Source organism: Myxocyprinus asiaticus, chromosome 1, assembly GCF_019703515.2.
Source record: "Myxocyprinus asiaticus isolate MX2 ecotype Aquarium Trade chromosome 1, UBuf_Myxa_2, whole genome shotgun sequence".
NCBI lineage: Eukaryota > Metazoa > Chordata > Actinopteri > Cypriniformes > Catostomidae > Myxocyprinus > Myxocyprinus asiaticus.
Window position 1 is genome coordinate 67,475,759 of NC_059344.1, and position 22,512 is coordinate 67,498,270.

Here is a 22,512-nt window from a genome sequence, read left to right on the forward strand (position 1 = left end):
GTTTCAACTTAACAAGTTTATGGAACTTAGATATTTTAGTTATGAGCCCAAAACTTGACATTTCAAGCAATGTTTAATTAAGACACAACTTGATTTTTTAAGTAATGACAACATTAGGCTTTACAGTATTCAAAATGTAAAAGACGATCATTTGGCGCAAAGGCGTAATTTGCAGAAATGGTCAATGGTCGAATCTGAACTAATCTTTTTGTTGAACAGATTGAAAAGACTTGAGTCACTGACAGTAGATTAATCAAAATTACCACCACTAGTATAACAAAATGAGTCATAACAGTCAATTCAAGCATATTAGAGTTACTCAAAAAATATATAAATTAAGTTTCAAATTTAAAACACATTATAAGATTAAATGGCTATATGGGAATTAAAAGTGGAGCAATATGGAAGTACAATAGTTTTAGAAACAAAACAAACAAATTAAGGGTTTTTCTTTTAGTTTAAACACTATATGACTGAACACAATTCATAAAATGTCTCTTCTGGTCTCTGTTTATTATTGTTGTTCCAGTATGAAGTCTGTGAGTTGGTTGATGTCTCTGATTGTTGGGTGACACTGTAGAATCATGATAATGATGCTTTCCTGGTCTGGAAAGATCTGGACCAAACTCTGTTGCAACTTCAGCGTCTCTTCGACTGTTCTTTCCTGGCCCTCCTGACCTTGACCCTGCCCCTCATCTCTGATTGACCCTTGACCTCTGCTGTGATGTTGACCCCCTGGTGTCCAGTCTCGGCACTGCAGGACTTCAGTGTGGGCCTGAGGGTCTGGAGATGGCGAAGAAATGGACGATGACACGCCCGCAAATGAGTGACTTCCTGGAATAGTTGAACTGCTGGGGACAGAGGGAAACGGTGCATGTTACAGTGGCCCTAAAAACGCTTTAAAGTGTCAGAAAAGTATTTGCATTAGATATCAAAATATCACAGTGGCATTTACTTTAAAGGAAGATAGCGCAAGCACTTTAAGCAAACCCATTTCACAAAAAGTTTGTTAGGGTCAAAAGTCAACATGAAAGGGTGTCCACGAACCCATTATTCTGTTATGTGATGTATTTCCAAGTCAAACAGAATATTCAGTAAAGGACAGGACTTGATTATATTCATGGTAAATTGTTTGGATGATGAAAAGTGTCATATGACAGGTAGTTGAAAAATAAGAGAGCTTGAAAAGAATCAAATGCAACGACTTTCAGATATTTATATGTTTGAATTAAGTGAAGAAGAAACAAAACACTGTACAGTTTGTGTCTACATGTCAGGTGAATGCACTGGGGAAAAAATGTGTGCAACTATGACTTTAACACCTGTTCTGCGTTTGTAAGAAGTCATTCAGGTGCGGTCCACCGCGGCCCATCGGATCGTCAGGTAACATGAAAAGATCTCCGGCAAACACGTACTGTAGCAAACTGATAATCATGAAAAACAATTAGCGCATGACAGAGCTGAAAATAATGTGATTTCTGGGTTACTACATTTAGTTTTTCTTTTAATAATGACCATAAATAATAAGATAAAAACCAGGAGTGGGACATTGAGAACTATTATAAACTTAGCCATCATTAAATCTAATTTACATGAGGAGGAGGATTACAATTCCATCAAAACTGGATTTCAAATTTCAGAATTTAAACTGCTTAATTATCTTCATTAAATCAGATTTATTGAATAGAAAGTATCTCTGAGAATAACACAGTTCACTCTATTATTTATGTTACTTTATAAAAGACTGTATTGCAAAATATTGAGTTCAGAAGTGATTCAAATAATGTGCATTTCCATTCCCAATTCAAGTTTAAAATAAGATCCGTTCAATTAATGTTATCCAAAAGTAAAATCTAATCTTAGATGAGCAAATCTTTCACATGTAAGTAACAGGCACCTTTTCTTTATGATGTCTCTCCATGCAGGCGACTCGTCCACCAGATCTCTCAGGTTGTCATTCGTCACAATCACTCCATTCGTCTTCTGAGCCAATGCGAGCATGAATCTGTGACAATTAAACTCATTTTTAATGTTATAGTCTCATAATAAAACAAAAAATAAATGTTGCATTAAATAAAATGTTAACAGTTTACATTAAGGTTGCAATTAATAACATTACTTAACTACTTTAGTTAACATGAACTCTTACACACTTAATAATCTTGGTTCATTTCAACATATCCTAAAGTTAAAAGGTGTGTATGCTAACATTAGTTTATGCTTTATGAACTGCCATGATAATAATGAACATTTGCATTTTTATAAATTAACATCAACCAGGATTAATACATGCGGTTAAAAACAAATATTGATCATTGTTAGTTCCTGATAACTAATGCATTTACTAATGTTAAAAAATAAAATCTTATTGTAACGTGTTACCAATCAACCAAACTAATACTTTAAAACATGCAATAAGTGTAACATCCTCCACTGCTGTATCTCATGTTCACCACCAGAGGTCACAATCATCAGAATACTGACAGTCTATTCACACACCTGTTTCATATCTCTCTAATCATCTTCTGTGTATTTAAACCCTACTCACTCTCAGATCACTGTAAGGGTTATTGAAGCGGCTTATCAAGGCAGTATTTACAACAACAACAACAACAACAACAACTATATCGTGAGTGTAGCTGATATGGCTTCTGGTAGTGGTTCAGAAGATGATGAGTGGGGATCAAGAAGTATGGATTGGCAGCTAGTAACAAACAAATGGAAAAAGAATGGAGAAGGCAGCAGAGATAAGATAGGAGAAGGACCCTCGGATGACTAAAAGAGATACAACAAATGAATTCAAAGTTATTGTAACATTTGATAATTTCAATCTCATTGTACCAGCCAAGACATTAGAGAAAGAAGTTGGGAAGCTGAAATTCGCAAAATACCTAAACAAAGAACAGCAAGACAAAATAGTCAAGATTCAAACTCTGAATCAAAAGAAAGTTAAGGCTCATATCCCTGGCTCTGCCGCAAGACATAGGGGAGTTTTCTCTGGAGTTCCTACATCTATCTCTATCGATGAGATTAAGGCAGAATTGAAAGGTGGAAAAGTAGTTGATGGTAAAAGGCTGTCTACAAGAAAACTGAGAAAAAGCGGAGACACTATCAGTAATGACTGAATTTGAAGACGGAATTTCAAGCAGAGTTATGGTAGGCTTCTTTAGCTGCCAGGTTAAGGAGTATATTCCACCAGTCTTGAGGTGCTTTAAGTGCCAACGATTGGGACATATCGCTAATCACTGTAGAGGAAAAGAAAGATGCGTAAGAAGTGGTGGTAATCATGGTTATGATAAATGTGATAAAGGTGTCCCTCCAAGATGTTGTAACTGTGGTGATCTGCATAGTGCGGCATATGGAAGATGTATAAAACAAAAAGCAAGCTAAAGAAGTGCAAAAATTCAAAATCACGAACAAAGTGTCATACTTAGAAGCCCTAAAGAAAGTTACCAATGAGAACAATTTGAAGCCAGATTATTTGGGAAAAAGAGATCCAACAACATCAATCATGAAAGAGACGAGGCATATCCCCAAAGAGAATGGAAAAGAAGCTAGTCATGAATGCAAAATCAAAAAAGAAACCCTATTGGTAGATAGAACAAATTTTGTGGCCTTCATTTGCAAGGTTATATACCTAGGAACTGAACAGAATGACAGCTGAGACCACACTTAGATTTTGTAATTTCAGGATCCAGTTCAATTAGACTTGACAATTAATAATCAGGGAGGAAGATGTATTACTTTTGTTAAAGATGGTTTAGCTTTAACAAAATCTTCTAGTAGATTTGAGTGTATTGTTATAGAGATACAAAGTGCTCAATACCCAATTACTGTAGTTAACTATTACAACCCATGCCATTATTTATTAGAAGATTTTGACGAAATAGTCAGTGAACACAAAGGAAGGGAAATTTGGTGTGGTGATTTCAACGCTCACAATAGTTTCTGGGGAAGTTTGCATACAGACAATAATGGAAAAGTAATTGAAGAAATGATGGATAACAGAAATATAGTCTGCATAAATAATGGAAGTTGTACAAAAATTGACATTTCAAGAAATAAAATGTCATGTATAGATTTAACTATTGTATCATCTACTCTAGCAAACCTATGTGAATGGAAAGTGAGTGGCAGTAGCATCGGAAGTGACAACTTTCCTGTTAACTGCTGTATGGAAATAGATATGGTCTGTCAAACTAATAACCCTATATACAGATGGTGTTTCCCAAAAGCTCAATGGGAAACGTTTAAAGAAATCTGCAAAGAAACGGTTTGCAAATTTGATAAAAATGACATTTATAGATGAGTGTTTATGCAAAGTTAATTTAATGAATGCTGCACTGCAATCTATTCCTAAGACTATGACAACAGGAAATAAGAAACTTGTCCCATGGTGGAATGATGAATGTAGCAAAGCTATTAAAAAAGTAACTATGCCTATAGAATATTTAGAAATAACATAAAACTACAAAATCTATACGAGTATAAAAGGAAAGCAGCTTTAGCTCAGAAGACAATTAAAGCAGCAAAAAATAACTCATGGAGACAATGCTGTTCAACTATAGGACGAGAGGTTGAATTGGGAGAGGTATGGAATACTGTATGTTGAAGAAAATGTGTGGGGAAAAAATTTATAAAGTCATTCCAGTTATCACAGTTAATGTAAATGCAATAACAGAAAAAAATGCTAATTTATTAGGTACAGTTTTGTCTGGATCCATAGTGGTAACCACCTTACTGAAATTCATAGAAAAAGAGAGGAGGAGGTCCTTAAAAGGAATAATATGGTATATAAAAAGAAAGATAGCAATAACTCCACAATGGACTTTTCAATGGTAGAAATGGTAAGAACTATAGCAGAAAGCAAATATTCCGCTCCAGGAGAAGATCAGTTGTGTTACTCTGTGTTCAGTCAATTACCAAAAGAGGCCATGAAGATGGTACTTGAGCTTTTTAATAAGATATAGAATAGATGCTTTTATTTTGGACACACATTATACATACATTTTTGCATATATACAGTGAAATTTATTTGTTTTCACATATCCCAGCTAAGCTGGGGTCAGAGTGCAGGGTCAGCCATGATACGGCGCCCCTGGAGCAGATAGGGTCAAGGGCCTTGCTCAAGGGCCCAACAGTGGCATCTTGGCGGTGCTGGGGCTTGAGTAACTCAGAGCCTTAACCGCTGAGCCACCACTGCCCATATGAAGGTATGCTATAAGATATGGAGGGAAGAAAAAATTCTGTCCTTATGGAAAAGTGCATTAGTACTTCCAATTATCAAACCTGGTAAAGACCCTTCAAGTGCCGATAGCTAAAGACCTATAGCTTTCACATCACATTTAGGCAAATGCAAAGACTTTCTTACTTTGAAAAGGTTCAATTAAGGGGTATCAAAGTGGATTTAGGAAGGGGAGACCTACTACAGATTCACTTGTAAAAATTAGTAATGATATAGAAAAGACACTTCTTATGAAAGAAAGCATGCTTATAGTTTTTTTTGACATAGAAAAAGCCTATGATTCAATGTGGAGAGAGTGACTATTGATTAAAATGGACAAGCTAGGTATTTTGGGATTGTATAATTAGACTATGGATTTCCTATCAAATAGAATTATAAAGATAAAAGTGAGATCAGAAACCTCAGATTCATTTGTTATTAGTAACGGTATTCCCCAAGGGAGTTTTAAAATCCATTACTATTTAACATTATGATAAATGACATCTTTGAAGGAGTAGATGTAGGAATACAGCCTGCTCTATATGCTGACGACGGAGTTATGCGGAAAAGAGGAAAGAATATAAATCATTTAGTTCAAAAATTACAAAATTCAATTAAAAGTGTGGAGGAATGGTCATATGAATGGTCATTTCTACAAGATGGCACCGTGGATGGCAGCCTCTGTGTGGAGCTCTCCAATTCTTTTGTTTTTGTTTGTTTATCCTGTGTTTAGTCATTTTTTCGGCAGCACATACCAGACAATCTTTTCCCGGTTTTGGACTATTCTGACGTTTTGCTGGACATTTTAGTCGGAGGCGCAGCTTTGTGTTTAAGCGTGCTATGAGACGCAAGCGAGGGAAGTGAGCCGGTGCGCTGTCAAGCTCCAACAGCATGGCTTTCAAACAGTGCTGCCGAGTATTCATCTACTGAATCTCCGCTCTCTCCCCAACAAAACAGACAAACTACATCTCCTCACCCATACAAACAAGGACTTTTCAAACTCTGCTGCCTTGTGCTTCACAGAAACCTGGCTGAGTGAAGCCATTCCAAACAGCGCGTTACATCTGCCAGGCTTTCAGCTGTTCGGAGCGGATCACATCACGGAGTTAACGGGGAAAACGAGAGGCGGTGGAACATGCTTTTACATCAGTGAAAGTTGCTGTACATATGTAACAACATTAAAGAAGATGTGCTGTCCTAATTTGGAAGCGCTCTTTATCAACTGTAAACCTTTCTATTCGCCGCGGGTGTTTTCATAGTTTATTCTGGTGAGTGTTTATATTCCTCCACACAGCGCTGCAACAGCTGGCTGATCAGATCACAGACAAGGAGCAACAATACCCGGACTCACTTATTATTATTCTCTGTGATTTTAACAAAGCCAACCTCACCCATGAACTGCCAATATACAGACAGCACATTACATGCCCCACCAGAGACAGAAATACACTGGATCACTGCTAAACAACATTTAAAGGATGCATATTGCTCTGTCCCTAGAGCAGATTTGGGACTCTCTGATCACTGTCTGGTTCATCTTCTTCCGACCTACAGGCAGAAACTAAAATTAGCTAAACCTGTAGTAAAGTCTAAAAAGATGGACCAATGAAGCAGAGCTGGAACTACAAGCCTGCTTTGACTGCACTGACTGGAGTGTATTTGAGGCTGCAAACACCAATTTGGATGAGCTCACAGATACTGTGACATCATATATCAGTTTCTGTGAGGATCTGTGCATTCCTACTAGGACTTATTTAACATACAACTATGACAAACCATGGTTTACAGCAGAACTCAGGCAGCTTCATCAGGCCAAAGAGGATGCTTACAGAAGTGGGGATAAAATCTTGTACAATCAGGCCAGGAACACACTAAATAAGGAAATCAGAGTGGCTAAAAGAAGCTATTTTGATAAGCTGAAAAACGAGTTTTCAACTAACGACACTGCATCAGTTTTGAGAGGCCTGAAAGAGTCTGGAGAGTGGTGGTGGCATAGTGGCTAAAGCATAAAACTGGTATACAGAAGGTTGACGGTTTGATCCCCACAGCCACCACAACTGTGTCTGGGGGGACTGTCCCTGTAATAAGTGCACTGTAAGTTGCTTTGTATAAAAGTGTCTGCCAAATGCATAAATGTAAATGTAATAAAAGACTTTACTAACTTCAAGACACCATCCCCCAACACTGTAGGGGACCAACACAGATCTTCAACAGATCATTGGAGCAGTGTGAAGTTCCCTGCTGCTTCAAATGCTCCACCATCATTCCTGTCCCAAAGAAACCCCAAATCACAGGACGTAATGACTGCAGACCTGTTGTTCTGATGTCTGTGGTCATGAAGTCATTTGAGAGACTGGTGTTGGCCCACATGAAATACATCACTGGATGTCCTTCAATTTGTTTATTGAGAAAACAGTTCTGTGGATGATGCAGTCAACATGGGATTGCATCATCCTGCAACATCTGGACAGACCAGGGACATATGCAACGATCCTTTTTGTTGACTTCAGTTCAGCTTTCAACACCATCATTCCAGCTATACTCCGGACTAAATTACACCAAGTCTCTGTTCCCACGTCTATCTGTCATTGGATCACCAGCTTTCTGACGGACAGGCAGCAGCTATTGAGACAGGGGAAATTCACTTCCAGCACAGGGATGTGTGCTCTCCCCACTACTCTTCTCCCTGTATACCAATGACTGCACTGCCAGCTCTGTCAAGCTCCAGAAGTTTGCAGACGATAATAATGTCATCGGCCTCATCCAAGATGATGATGAGTCTGTATACAGAAGGGAGGTTGCACCAGTGAGCCAGCTGTTCAGTCAAAACAACCTGCTCATAACAGTGGAGATGATAGTGGACTTTAGGAGGAACACGCCAACATTGACGCTCACCATTCTAAACAGCACTGTGGCAGCAGGGGAGTCATTTAGGTTCCTGGGCACTATCTCACAGAACCTGAAGTGGGAGACCCACATTGACTCCACTGTGAAAAAGGCCCAGCAGACGATGTACTTCGTTCACCAGTTGAGGAAGTTCAACCTGCCACAGGCGCTGCTGATACAGTTCTACTCGGCAGTCACTGAGTCTTTCCTCTGCACTTCAATAACTGTCTGGTTTGGTTCAGCTATGAAATCAGACATCAGAAGACTACAAAGGACAGTTCGGACTGCTGAGCAGATTATTGGTTGCCCCCTGCCCTCTCTTCCAGAACTGTACATTTCCAGAGTGAGGAAAAGGGCTGGAAAAATCACTCTGGACCCCACTCACCCAGCCCATTACCTTTTTGAACTGTTGCCTTCTGGCAGGCGCTACAGAGCACTGAGCACCAGACATTACTTTCCTGTTCAAAGTAATGTCCCACCATGGATATTCCCAGAACCTAGTGTTAATATGGAGTTAATTGATAAGAAAAGGGAATGAATTGAAGGAGAATATTCTAACCTGGCATATTTGGGTAGCCAAATATGAGCCTGGGTAGCTCAGTGGTAAAAGACGCTGGCTACCACCCCTGAAGTTCACTAGTTCGAATCCCAGGGTGTGCTGAGTGATGCCAGCCAGGTCTCCTAAGCAACCAAATTGGCCTGGTTGCTAGGGAGGGTAGAGTCACATGGGGTAACCTCCTCGTGGTTGCTGTAATGTGGTTCAATCTCAGTGGGGTGTGTGGTGAGTTGAGCGTTGATGCTGCATTGGATGGCGTGAAGCCTCCAGACGCGCTATGTCTCTGTGGCAACGCGCTCAACAAGCCACGTGATAAGATGCGGGGGTTGATGGTTTCAGACGCGGAGGCAACTGGGATTTGTCCTCCGCCACCCAGATTGAGAACAATCATTACGCCACCACAAGGACTTAAAAGCACATTGGGAATTGGGCATTCCAAATTGGGAGAAAAAGGGGAAAAATCAAAAACAATCAAAAAATTATTATCTATACAGATGGTTCAAAAGATCCAGTTAATGGTCACGTAGGGTTTGGTATTTATATTCCAGGGTTTAAAAAATGCATAGCTAAAAGAATTTCAGGGTTCCATTTGGGTTCCAGCTCATGTTGGAATAGAGGGAAACAAAGTAGCTGAACTTCTGGCAAAATCTGCCCAAAAGATAAAGGACAACAATATATTTGAACTAACATACAGTAGAAGTGAATGAAAATCATTAATCAAGAACGCTATTAATCAAACATGGCAAATCAGATGGGATACTGATAATAAAGGCAGAGAATATTACAAAATCCAACCATCAGTTAAAATCAAAACATTCAATAACAGATGCAGAAGAGAAGTAATCTATTGCAGACTTATGTTGGGACACACAGGTTTAAACAATATTCCTCATGAATAAAATAAAAACGGATAAATGAGTAATATGTAAATGTAAAGAAAATGTTGAACATGTGATTATGAAGTGCATAAAGTATAGTAAGGTGAGATCAAAACTTAAAGATATGATAACTAAAGTGGGAAGAGAATGGAATGTTAAGGGAATTCTAGGAACAGGGGAGAAACAAAATGAAGTAAATAGGGCTATTTTTAAATTCCTACAAGAAACACCATTACAAATCAGAATATAAAGTATGCTACACACTCCGATATATTAGGTGGCGGTATACACCTTTTTACGCTGGTTGTAAACCGCCATAAAATGGAAAAGAAGATCATTGCGAAGTCTTGCCTTTCACTGAATTGCATTTCTAAGCGTTATTCTACTGTGTGATTTACCCCTGTTGGATTTACTGCCTGACTGTTGGATTACTTCTTTTCCTGCCGATTTGTATTTGTATTTATCTGTGTATCTTCATTGTTGGATTACCTGCCTGTATTTACCGATCTCTGCCTCTGCCTGCTGATTTGGATTTGTTTGCTGTTACCTACTGCCTATTTGGATTTCTGACCCCTTGCCTGTTCTTTTGATTACCGCCTGTGTTCTGCTATCAGTGCCTGTTAATAAAGCTCTGCATATGGATCCTGATATCTCCACTCAAGCCTCTTCTTTACAATAAGAATAATAATTAGTAATAATAATAATAGTACTGAAGCTATGAAGAATACTGATGCTGTGAAGCTGTAATTTTCCATAGCCTTTGCTTGGTATAATGTCACTTGCTGAACTTGTGCTGGTCAGAAAAAGTCAGATTGGGCATTGAAAATGACACAACGAAGATTATCCAATAAACGAAATCTGCTAGAGGAGTTAACATTACAAGGCGTTGACTGACTTTGGATATCAAACAGAACTCTGATATTTGTATATCTTCTGATGGAGAGAGAGATCTAGTACATAGACTGGATCTAACAACACTTCTATAAGCACCGAGAGCTACAGTCCAAATTGTGTTGATTTGCAATTATTTTAAGGATGTACCTGTCGTCATAAGAGTTGATTCTCTTACCCTCCACCTCTCTGGAGGGAGTAAATGAGAGTAAACCCAGGTCCTGCAGTTGAGTCAGATACTGCTGCTCTGTAGAGGAAAAAGAGAGACGTGAACATACCTAACCAGATGCAACCTGATACTGCAATAAACGTTAAATCTTGTCAATTTTAATACAAAGCCCTGTATATATCTGCTAATAAAATGCAATGTGTGTGATCTGATCGCAGGTGGTCAGCACTAAATACAGGTGTAAACGGGATCCAAAACATTTTCAGAGGTAGTCAGAAATGCACATGACCACATTTGTTGTGTTAACATTTGTATGCGTTTTGGACAACACCGGTGTTTAAAATAAGCGTTTAAAATAATTAACCATACAATTACTTACAGTTAGCTGAACAAATTCAGATGGAGACAAACCTGCTTTAAAGGGGTCATGACATGAGGAATCAAATTTCCCTTGATCTTTTGACATATAAGAGGTCATTGTACTATAAAAACATATTGTAAGTTTCAGAACTCAAAACTTCCTCCTTTAAAAGAAAAATGGCATTTATTTAAACCAGGCTGTTGAAATGGCTCATTTGGAAGTTGTGGAACTTGTGACATCACAAGGACCAAATACCTCTGCATATGACTGCCTCTTCAGCAAGACATAAATGCCTATTTTCATCATTGCACCCTTGGCCCCGCCCACTGGAGTTCACAGTCACAGGTGAAGAGGAGAGAGGGCCTTTCATGGTAAATTCATCTAAAGGAGACTTACACAGGACACCTTCATGTGCCTATCTGGATATAAATGCACTAGATGAATGCCTTTGACCGTTTTCATACATCTCACTCCACTTTTAAAAGATGCTGTGTCAAGTGTTTACTCTAAAAAGGAGACCTCCATTGTGTTTCATCTTGTTGTTTGTTTGCTCTCTTGCTGTTGTGCTGTTCTGAAGGCATCATTATACACATGCACTATATAGTGTCTTTGATCTTTTTGATGCATTTCCAGCAATGTGCGCTGAATTTTAAGAGCAGTACAATCGCAACTTTTAAAAACACGTCTCATTCTGCTGCTGTCACTGACTGGGAGAAACACATGCTGTTTTGTTTGTAAACAAACACGGAAGATGCCAGATGTCGATCCTGTGAAGACCAGAGTCTCTGTTTTGGTCTGCTGAAGCTGGTTAAAGCACACAACATCACCGTGGATTCTATTACATTTGCATATTCAGAACATTTCAGCGTGGATTTTATGTTTTTGGCTCAGATCAGAGTGGATTGCTTGTGAATCAGTCATAATATGATTCAAGCTTTGCAAAGGAACTGTTATTGAAAGATGAGGCAGTTAAAACACTATTGGACCGCAAAAATGTAAGTAAACAAATTCTATCATGAATATTTCATATGTCATGATTGTTTGATAGTTTATGGTGCTGCTTGAGTAAACATTTTAATACATTCAGGGTGTATGTTATGTGTTAACCCTGAAATGTAGTTTTCTAATGTTATGTGGAGTTTTAATTTTCATTCAAATGTTCTTCAGATTGCGTTTCAAATTTCAAAATCAAATCAAATTAAATCAAATCAAATCACTTTATTGTCACACAGCCATATACACAAGTGCAATGGTGTGTGAAATTCTTGGGTGCAGTTCCGATCAACATAGCAGTTGTGACAGTGATGAGACATATACCAATTTACAATAACATCAAATTAACACAACACAATTTAAACATCTGATATACATAATTACACTCAACTTAAAACATCAAATTAACACAACACAATTTAAGCATCTGTTATACACAATTACACTCAACTTAAAACATCAAATTAACACAACACAATTTAAGCATCTGTTATACACAATTACACTCAACTTAAAACATCAAATTAACATAACACAATTTAAACATCTGTTATACACATAATTACACTCAACAATATACAAATAATAACATACACTGTACAGTATACAATATGCTGTTTTTGTTTTTGTTTTTTTGTTTTTTACTATATAGATACACATTATTCAATAAAAATTAAAATATATATATAAAAAAAAAGTATATATATATATATATATATATATATATATATATAGAATGTACAGTATTGTACTGTATTGACATTCAGGCTGTCGGTTGATAGTCAGTTGTTAAGAGAGAATATAATATAATAATAGTAATATAATTTATGACAGTCCGGTGTGAGATATAAGAGTAATAGAGTGCAGTGCTGATGTATTTTGATCGTGGGAGATCAAAAGTTCAAAAGTCTGATTGCTTGGGGGAAGAAGCTATCATGGAGTCGGCTGGTGCGGGTCCTGATGCTGCGATACCGCCTACCTGATGGTAGCAGTGAGAACAGCCCATGGCTCGGGTGCCTGGAGTCTCTGATGATCCTCCGAGCTTTTTTCACACACTGCCTTGTATATATTTCCTGGAGGGAGGGAAGCTCACCTCCGATGATGTGTCTGGCAGTTCGCACCACCCTTTGCAGTGCTTTGCGGTTGTGGGCGGTGCTATTGCCGTACCAGGCGGAGATACAGCCAGTCAGGATGCTCTCCACAGTGCAGGTGTAGAACCGTGTGAGGATGTGGTGGTTCATTCCAAACTTCCTCAGCCGTCTCAGGAAGAAGAGGCGCTGATGAGCCTTCTTCACAACGACTTCAGTGTGGACGGACCATGTGAGTTCCTCAGTGATGTGGACACCCAGGAACTTGAAGCTGCTGACTCTCTCCACTGGTGCTCCATTGATGGTGATGGGACTGTGTTCTCTGTCTTTTCTTCTGAAGTCCACCACAAGCTCCTTTGTCTTACTGACGTTGAGGGAGAGGTTGTGCTCCTGACACCAGTGTGTCAGAGTGTGCACCTCCTCTCTGTAGGCTGTTTCATCATTGTCAGTGATCAGACCTACCACCGTCATGTCATCAGCAAACTTAATGATGGCATTGGAGCAATGTGTTGCCACACAGTCATGTGTGTACAAGGAATACAGTAGTGGGCTGAGAACACAGCCCTGCGGGGCTCCAGTGTTGAGGGTTAGTGATGAGGAGATGTTGCTGCCTATTCTAACCACCTGGCGTCTGCTTGACAGGAAGTCCAGGATCCAGCTGCACAGCGAGCTGTTTAAGCCCAGAGCCCGGAGTTTCTCATCTAGCTTGGAGGGCACTATGGTGTTGAATGCTGAGCTGTAGTCTACAAACAACATTCTCACATAAGTGTTCTTTTTTCCAGGTGGGAGAGAGCAGTGTGTATTGTAGATGCAATGGCTCCTGCTCACTTATAATCCCATACAGTTCCTTGAGTGCCCGGTCTGTGTCGGCTTGTGGGGGAATGTACACAGCAGTGATAATGACCGCTGTGAATTCCCTCGGTAGCCAGAATGGTCGACACAGAAGCATAAGAAATTCCAGATCAGGAGAGCAGAAAGACTTGATGGAATGTACGTTCCTCTGATCACACCAGGATTTGTTGATCATAAAACATACACCACCTCCTCTAGTTTTACCTGAGAGGTCTTTCGCTCTGTCCGCTCGGTGCATGGAGAACCCTGCGGGTTCAATGGCTGAGTCTGGAATCTCCGCAGACATCCAAGTTTCCGTAAGGCAGATAATGCAGCAGTCCCTCGTCTCTCATTGGAAAGAGATCCGCGCTTTCAGCGGAGCTTGTTATCCAGAGACTGAACATTTGCCAGTAGAATAGTGGGTAGCGGGGGTCGATTTGCGCGGCGTCTTACTCTGATGAGAACGCCGGCTCTGTTTCCCCTTTTCCTCCTGCGTTTCCGCGGCCGTGCTGCCCAGACAAAGGGTTCCGCTTGCGTGTTTGTAAACAGCAGGTCGGCATTGAGGAATGTGAAGTCCGGTTTTCAGTGTGAGATCGCTGAACCAATGTCCAAAAGTGTTTGTCTGTCGTAGACAATAAGGCAGACAACATCCAAGACAAAAAACATAAGAATTGTAAACAAAACAAACAAAACATTGCTATGTTGTGTCGGAGCTCGCAACGCAGCAGCCATACTCGGCGCCATCTTGAGTCCAAAAAAGTGTGGCTGTATTGGAAGGGCTGCATATAAGTGGACCTCAGGGAAGATAATAAAATTATAAAAAAGAGCATGTCATGACCCCTTTAAACCTTCTCTGTCAACTCAGAGTTTGATCCTGAGTTCATGATTAAACCAGAAGCGTGTGCACATGAATGAGTAACGTTTGCCGCGAACAGCCAATTACGTGAAACAAGGAGAGTCAATATGGTTTACTACTTCTCTGAAAACAGCAAGAAGAAACACTGCTGCTGCAGCAGAAGCTTGAGATAACTACTGGAAATTACTACTGAATATAATATATTAAAATAGTTGATAAATAAATGCTTAAGAGAATTTATACATTTTTTACATTTTAATTAAAACATTTAAAGCATTTTAAAATTATAATGATTTGTGAGAATACCATATTAACAGTTTTGCAAACAGTATTTTTTCCAAGGTTCAACATCACGCATTGCATACAGTTACAGTATGTTACAAAAACTTGCAAAGTGACTCAAAAAATACAACTTTCCCCAATCTCTCAGATAAATCAATCACCTTTATACAAATCTATATCCATTTTTAATTTCCCAGTGAAGTGTGCTTTAATTAGGAGCGAGAGATACAAGGAGAGTGTCTTTATAGTGTCAAAGATGTCACAATTTTGCTCACAGCTGATTGGTTTTGTATCTGTTAGTGATCTGTTACCCAGAACCAAACATGCTCCGGAGCAGGTTAACTGTGTAGCATAAGTTACCATGGCGGTAAGAAAACAACAAGCCTTCTTGAGATCTATTTTTTATTTTTTTTACCTGGGTAGCTACTTAAACCCGCTTTGTAATATAGGCTTCAGAGACCCTCCTTTCAACGAAATCCGAAAAAAATTTGGTCACATGAGATGCATTTAAGATGCATGTTAATAACAGGAGTAAATTGTTCACTTTCAGTGCGGACGGAAAAATTACTTGATGCCCAAAACTTGTGTCACAACTTGTTAGGACATGTTGTGGCACATACATAGACTCTACTGTTCTTTAGTAAGTGTTACCTTTAATCTTCTGATCTTTCTTTTGTCTCCACTGAGGGACGAACACAGTGATTTTGCGATGACCCCTCCCCCAGAAGTGCTGCACAGCCAGAGCGATGCCTCGGCAAGAGAAAAAAAAACCCAAACCATGGCTGCAAAAAATTCAGCATCATTGCATCAGTTCAAACAAGTGCATCTTAACCTTATAATTAGAGACAGCAATTATGTGTTCAGTTTCTCCTTCAGTATCACCTTCCCCTTTGAAATCAATGGATTTGCCATATTCTTCAACTCTACTGTGTTGGCGCCCTATTACGTGACCTTCTTATCGTGTTACAGGTTATAGAGTCATCTGTGTCCCAATGTTTAAAGGACCAAGGCCCTTGTTAGTGCCCGAATTTGTACTGATTCACATCGTAGGGAACTAGGGAGTGGAATGAGACACATCCTCTTACTCTTTACTGTGGCCAAGAAACTTTTTATTACCTTTCATCTATGCTACCTTCTTATTCAATTCATAAAATTCCATACATTGTTTACAATTTTGTTTACCTCATAGCAACGTTGCTCCCATCAATGATGATCTGACGCAGCATTGAGTTACCAGGGTCATCTGACAACTGTAGTTTGAAGGGCGTCTTGAGGCCCTCAAGAAACCTTTGAGGTCCAGTAACCACAGATGCTGTGGCTGGTTTGCCCTGCCTCTGCTTGGGCTGGTTTTCATACTTTTGAAGGGTGGAGATGTTTGGTACTTTTGAGAAACTGAGATGATGGTTCTGAGGGACACTCTGTGGATGTGAACTTCCAGAATGGAGGTGCGGATCCATGAGTTGTAAGCTGGGGTTGATGTTAGGTAAGTCCAAGGTTTCAAGGGTCACTTTTGAAGGGTAGGTTGTCTGTGGTGGACCTCTCACCGACAGAGGGTTGCTGTGAAGTGGTGGCTGATTTTGGGATGTTGTGGGTGACTCTAGTGCAATGCTTGTCCGTTTTGACGTGTCTGGTTGTGTGACTATACCTTTTGTTCTTGCTTCTGTTCTGGCATTTCCTCCCCCAGTTTCAAGCTTTCCCATTTCTTCCTCTGAATTCCTCCCAATCTTCTGATCAGCTCTTGTATTGCTGTCTTTCCTCCTGCCGGACTCTATTTCTTGCCTCTGCAATTCTAGTAGCAGCTCATGTGGGTTCAGCTCTGGTAAATTGCTGTACACTTCCTCTACTCTTTCCTGTGTATACCCACAGGTGGCTGCAGCCTTTTTCAACACACCCAAGACAAAGTCGTCCCATTTGGCTTCTGGTTCTCCTTTTCTGGCTTCTAAAATTTCCACAGCCTCATTCAGTCCTGCACTGATCATGGCTCTATTCTCAGCCACATTGTCTTTATTCTGGGTCTTGGTGTTACAGTTGTCTCTTTGTTGATCTGTTTTATCTTGCTCTTGCTGGATCAAATCCAGAATCTGAGAGGCTTCTTTTGGGCCAGTATGGGCCAGGACCTTCTTTACCACCTCCCCGGTAAAGCCCATGGCAGTAAAGAACTTGAGAAGGTGCTCAAATTCCTCTCTACTCCCTGCAGATAACAGGACAGTCTCCTGCGGAGGCATTTCAGATTCCACTTCTTGTGGTGAACCTCGTTGTTGTACCTCTGGGCTCTCTGGGTGAGTTCTATGTGTTAAAACAGGGATGGAACTGTTGGATAATGGATTGTGGGATTCACTGATGTCAGTTGTCATCCTTGCAATATCATCTGTGCTATTAACTCTATGATATCCAGATTGTGGAAAGACACCTGAGTACTGGGAATGTGGCTTCTTTGACATCATATTTGGTCTGTCTTGGATAAGCAAGCTCTCTCTATTTTTATTTGGTCCAAGTTCTTCAGACTCCCTGAACATAATTTCATCTATAGTCCTCTGCACTGCCCAAGATTCATTACTTTCTAATGGTTTGAGTGTTTCCTGGCTCCTCTTGGTCTCCAGCCCCCTACCTCTGTCCAATCCAGACTGCTTCACCAAACCCAACAGAGCTACTTTTACCATCACAGGTAACACTAGCAGGTCTAGGGTGTGACGGTCCTCTAGGCTCTCAACCATGGAATTGAATGCCCGACGTGAATCCAGAGACTCGCCTGCTGTTCCAAGACCACCCTCAGGACATCGTCTCTGGCTACTATTGTACTTCTCTATTAGGTCTGTAATGTACGAGTATGCTTTTACCACAGGTTCTGCCAGTCCAGTGATGAGGAGGCAACCTTGAGATCCAACCTGTAGGAGAGATTAAGAGTTTGAAGGTCCAACTATTGTACTATATTGATGTTATGTGGACATTATGCAGTTTAACAGATAAAGCAAATGTTTGTATGTTCACCCATGAAATGGTTTGCCAAACACAAATTGTTATTTTCTGTGTTAACATTTTTGATTGGTGCAAGACAACATAAAGACACCATGATTTGTAACTAGTAATTTAGCTAATTTGTAGCTAGTGCTAGACAGTATGATATCATAAACAATTTTGGTTCACTTTCCTGGAAGAGACAGACTGTAAACTCTAGTAAAAGTTTATTCTAACTTTTAGTTACTTGGAAGTTTTTGTAGATTTAAAGGGATAGTTCACCATTGACCACATTTACATGCAATTAAGAAAATGGTTTATTCAAGGGTTTTTGCAGAGAGCAGCAATCTGAAACATCATGTAAACAAGAACGGTGATTTCCTAATTTTGTTTAAGGGCCAATTTCCTTTACACTTGGGTTTCTCCCAGAGAATGCGGCTTATGTGGTCATGTAAATGCATAAGCGGCATTCTTAAAGGTTTTTGATGAGTGTGAATGTGCGTGAACAGACCGGATAGCAAACGTCATAGGATGAAGGCCATCAACATGTCAACACAGCAGAAGGAATTCAACATTTCTGGGAGTACAGTGCGAAAAGCACATACATTATAAACCATACCCATATATATATATATATATATATACACCAGTGTAAAATATCAATCATGTATCATTTGCACATATAAGCTCGTACATTGGGGAAATCCTGGGGTTTTACGTAAGAGGGAAACCTCACTACTGCAGCGCAATTCAGCTGCAGGTCCCGATGGAAATTTAAGGAAACAAACACAGCAATAAATCTTGAATATCTGGAAATAAAGTGAAGCAACGGAGAGTAAAATAGTGAAGTCTTCCTCAGATGCCATGTTAGTTATTTACAGAAGCGTCACAGAAAAATAACATTGCTGTGGAGAAAGCTGCTTATGGCCCGGCCGCATGTATATGGGTAAAGAGTACACTGCTTATACAGAGCATGTAAATGGGAACGCTGCTTTCTTGCAATAAGCCGCTTTCTGGTGACCATATAAACGCTGTCAGTATTTACTCACAGGCAACAGGTCAACTGAATCCAGCAAATAGAGATAGTCTCTTAAAAAAATTGCCTTCCAATTTCATTAAGCGTTACAGTAAAATGGCAAGGAAACTTTGGCATAGCACCTATAGGTCCTTTCCCACTGCAGGGACTAAAGCCCATTTTAGGTGCTTTTCCCCGGGACTATTCTTTTCGATGTTTTTGCACCTGAGGAATTATAGTTCCTCGTAGTGTTTTAAGGGACATTTTTAGCTCCTACTCCAGGGTAGGTACTTTTGGGGGTATAGAGGGACTGTGGGAGGTGCTGCAGCCTTTGATTGGTCAAAAACCTATGACGCACAAAGCACTGAGAGACTCAAGGAGTCGGTAGCTGCCATTTGTAAACAAACTTTTAGCTGCTAGCCTGCTACTCAGAGGACAGCCCTAATTTTACAATTCTCTTAACAGAAATAACTTAAAACCAATAAAGTATCCAAAGAGGATCACCCGTTTCACATATGTGTGTATGTGCATGTGTGACTTCATCGGGAGACACGCTTTGAGTTTTCATCGCAAGTGTACTGTGTGACTACACAGAAAATAACATGAATTCTGGATTACTACATCTACTTTTTCCTGGGATGACGGATATAAATAATCAGATGTTTATCGAGAGTGGGTAATTGAACTCTATTATAAACTAAACTGTCATGAAATATAGTTTACATGAGGGAAGTAGTGCGCGCCTGTTACTGCATGGTTAACTTACATCAAAACATTTTCAAGTCAATGAGTGACTTTATTACAGCAATTCATTTTGAGTTATAAAAGCCTATATAGTAAAAGATTGTGCTGATAAATAGATTTATAGTGCATTTTAAACATGTTGTTGGTGGAGTTCAGCGTTCTCCGGTAGTCTGACCGACTCCTCTCATCTCTCACTCCGGCTGCAGCATGATTCACGCGCCCAGTAAACTGTGACCTGAAGACACGGGCTGTGTTTTTACTAATGTGCTTTTTAAACTGTCCAGAGACCAGTTTCTTTAAGAGTTCCATCCATCCAAAAACACTGTCGTTTAAACAATTTCCCTAACAAAAGTGTAGCTCCGATCCCGGCATCCTCCGTTGGTGTTGTTGATTTTGTTGTTGTTATTGAATCGCGCATGCAATAACGTCAGAAGAAAAAAGGACGATACTAGATGACGTCACTATAAAGGTTACTTTTGTGAGTGCGAATGCAAGAGGGGACAAGTCTTCTTGGGTGTCCCGTTCCTCTTAAGAGTTCTCATCTAGAAAGTTACCAAGGAAAAGTACCAGGACTGTAGGTGGGAAAGGGTCTTATAACTGTACCATAAAATAATTTATAGTATGAGCACAGGTCAGGTCTGTCTTTACAAAACTAAACCTATTTACTTACCACAATATGCGCTGAGGTATTTTTAATCAGGCAATCCATAAACAGCCCTTTAGCACCACAGAACACACAGAGAAGGACCTCTGGAAACTGGAACTCTTGTTGAGCTTCCTGATTGACGACACCTTTCACAAAAAGCTAAAAGTCGCAAAAAAGACAAGCAAACCCTCAACAATTAAAAATAAGAATAAACAAATATATGCAGTGGCCAGAAAAAAAGTATTGGGCTATTAAGTCACACTAAAAAAAATCGGAGTATCAAATATCAAAATATCAAAGCAACAATGCAGAAAATATTCTTGACTACACAGAACGTTTGAAGATATGACTGGTTATAATGACATTTGATCATCATTTCATGAATTATTCAAAATGAATACAAACATCTCTTTTTATATAAAATTTCTGTTTATTTTCTGCTTTCCATGGGTGGTAAATCCTGACATTATTTGCGCTAGGCTAATAGTGCTGAGTTTTGTGAACGAAGCCTAATTTAGAAAGGAAGGTTTTTTTGCAAAAGAATGACTTTTAATTTGAAAACTCTTGGCACAATGCTGTTCAGTGCATTTAGTGCATGGTAAAACTATTTCGTTATCTGATGCAATGACATTCAGACATTTGTAAGTGTCACTTAAGCACCCAAATACTTTTTCATGGTCAACGTTTCAGTTTAAAACTGTAAACACACCTTCGCTGCCTTCACATCCCTGGCGATCCCACGCAAGCGCAGCCAGATCTGTCCATCCTGCGGCGAGACAGCATCCTTCCCTCCGATACTCAGTATCACCCCAAACACCCGCTCAACAGTGGGCTGCAGGGCCAGCAACGCCCCCCTCAACACACATGAGCAGGTAAACTCATCCTCAACGTCCTGCCCCTCTGTTTGTACATTCGACCTTTGGGATCTAAATCCTTCAAACGGCAGGGCTGAGAGTGCCATGATCCAACTCACTGATAGAGACAGCAGAGAAAGGGCGTGAGTCATTTCTTAAATATTTAACATTACAGCAGGGGTAAAGCCACGGGAGGGGTCATTTGTTCTGGTCCTAAGTGTATGCCGATCAAACTTTGAATTTGTTTGTATTGAATATTGATGGAGAAACAAAGTGTGTAAAAATGAAATGGAAAAGAGTCACTGACAAATAAGGTTAAAAATCTTTTTAAAGTCTAGTTTACAACACATGTGCCAAGTTCAAAAAACTGTAATCTTTGTGTCCATGTTGGCCATTATTATAGCATTTTATAAAAATGACTTTACAAATGTCATGTGGTGTATTACAATATTTTAATTGAGAAATAAGAATGAAAGATTATTCTGCACTACTCATGCCAACATTTCTTTTTCTCAATAAAATTTTCTTTTTTGTATTATTATTGTTTTATATACTGTATATTATTATTATTATTATTATTATTATTATTATTATTACTGTCTCTGTACAGTTATTGCACATAACATGTTTGTTTTTAAGCCACAGAAAAAATAAATGGCTTTGAACTTAGAAATTGAATTCAATTGCATATTCATTGTAGTAGAGGTATTTAAGTAGACTAATTGTTTTGTGTAAATTGCATTTGCAAAAAATAAATAAAAATAAGAATAATAAATAAGAATAATAATAAGCCAGCTAGAGGGGCCTTTTACCCCACACTTGGCCTGGTGGTGTGCAAACATGATAAAGGCAAATACGTTTCATTTAGTACGATTATGGAGAAACATTTAAGCAATACTTAACATAACCACAACAGCAAATATTCTGTTTACTAAATCATTTTTATCATTAGCTCTCCTGTACAGTGTCTTGGAGCTACAATGTTAGTAAATGAAACTCCATTATCAAGTCAAGTCATTTTTATTTGTACAGCACCTTTACCAACACACAACAAGCTAAAGTTGCAGAAAATTATGCTGTCACAGAATATTAAGCTATAATGTCTTAACCCTTGTCCGTCAATAAAAAAGTTACTCAGAGGTCCTTTAGAGGACAAAAATGTCCACGTCAAAAATAAAATAACCTTATATATTTATATTATTTTCCACTTTCACTGACTTAGATTTTTTAATAAACATCAGTCCTGTTCATAACTACCAAATATTCATTCATTTTCAGGATTT

General features: G+C 39.2%; 1 protein-coding gene across 2 annotated transcripts in view; it reads right to left on the reverse strand.

The window, feature by feature from the left end:
- Window positions 1–54: 54 nt before the first annotated feature.
- The window catches only part of LOC127447595 (protein KHNYN-like), a 23,871-nt gene continuing 1,413 nt past the window's right edge, over window positions 55–22,512 (reverse strand). Inside the window, exons 2-9 of one of the 2 annotated variants that reach the window (XM_051709543.1) lie at window positions 21,085–21,347; window positions 20,400–20,534; window positions 16,198–17,900; window positions 15,667–15,797; window positions 10,586–10,682; window positions 1,898–2,005; window positions 1,323–1,424; window positions 55–848 (exon numbers count right to left, since the gene is read on the reverse strand). In XM_051709543.1, coding sequence (XP_051565503.1) covers window positions 515–848; window positions 1,323–1,424; window positions 1,898–2,005; window positions 10,586–10,682; window positions 15,667–15,797; window positions 16,198–17,900; window positions 20,400–20,534; window positions 21,085–21,336 — 2,862 coding nt within the window. In that variant the 5' untranslated portion in view covers window positions 21,337–21,347 and the 3' untranslated portion in view covers window positions 55–514. Of the gene's footprint in view, window positions 852–1,322; window positions 1,425–1,897; window positions 2,006–10,585; window positions 10,683–15,666; window positions 15,798–16,197; window positions 17,901–20,399; window positions 20,535–21,084; window positions 21,348–22,512 lie in introns of both variants that reach the window. The other variant, XM_051709540.1, reaches the window with a different exon arrangement.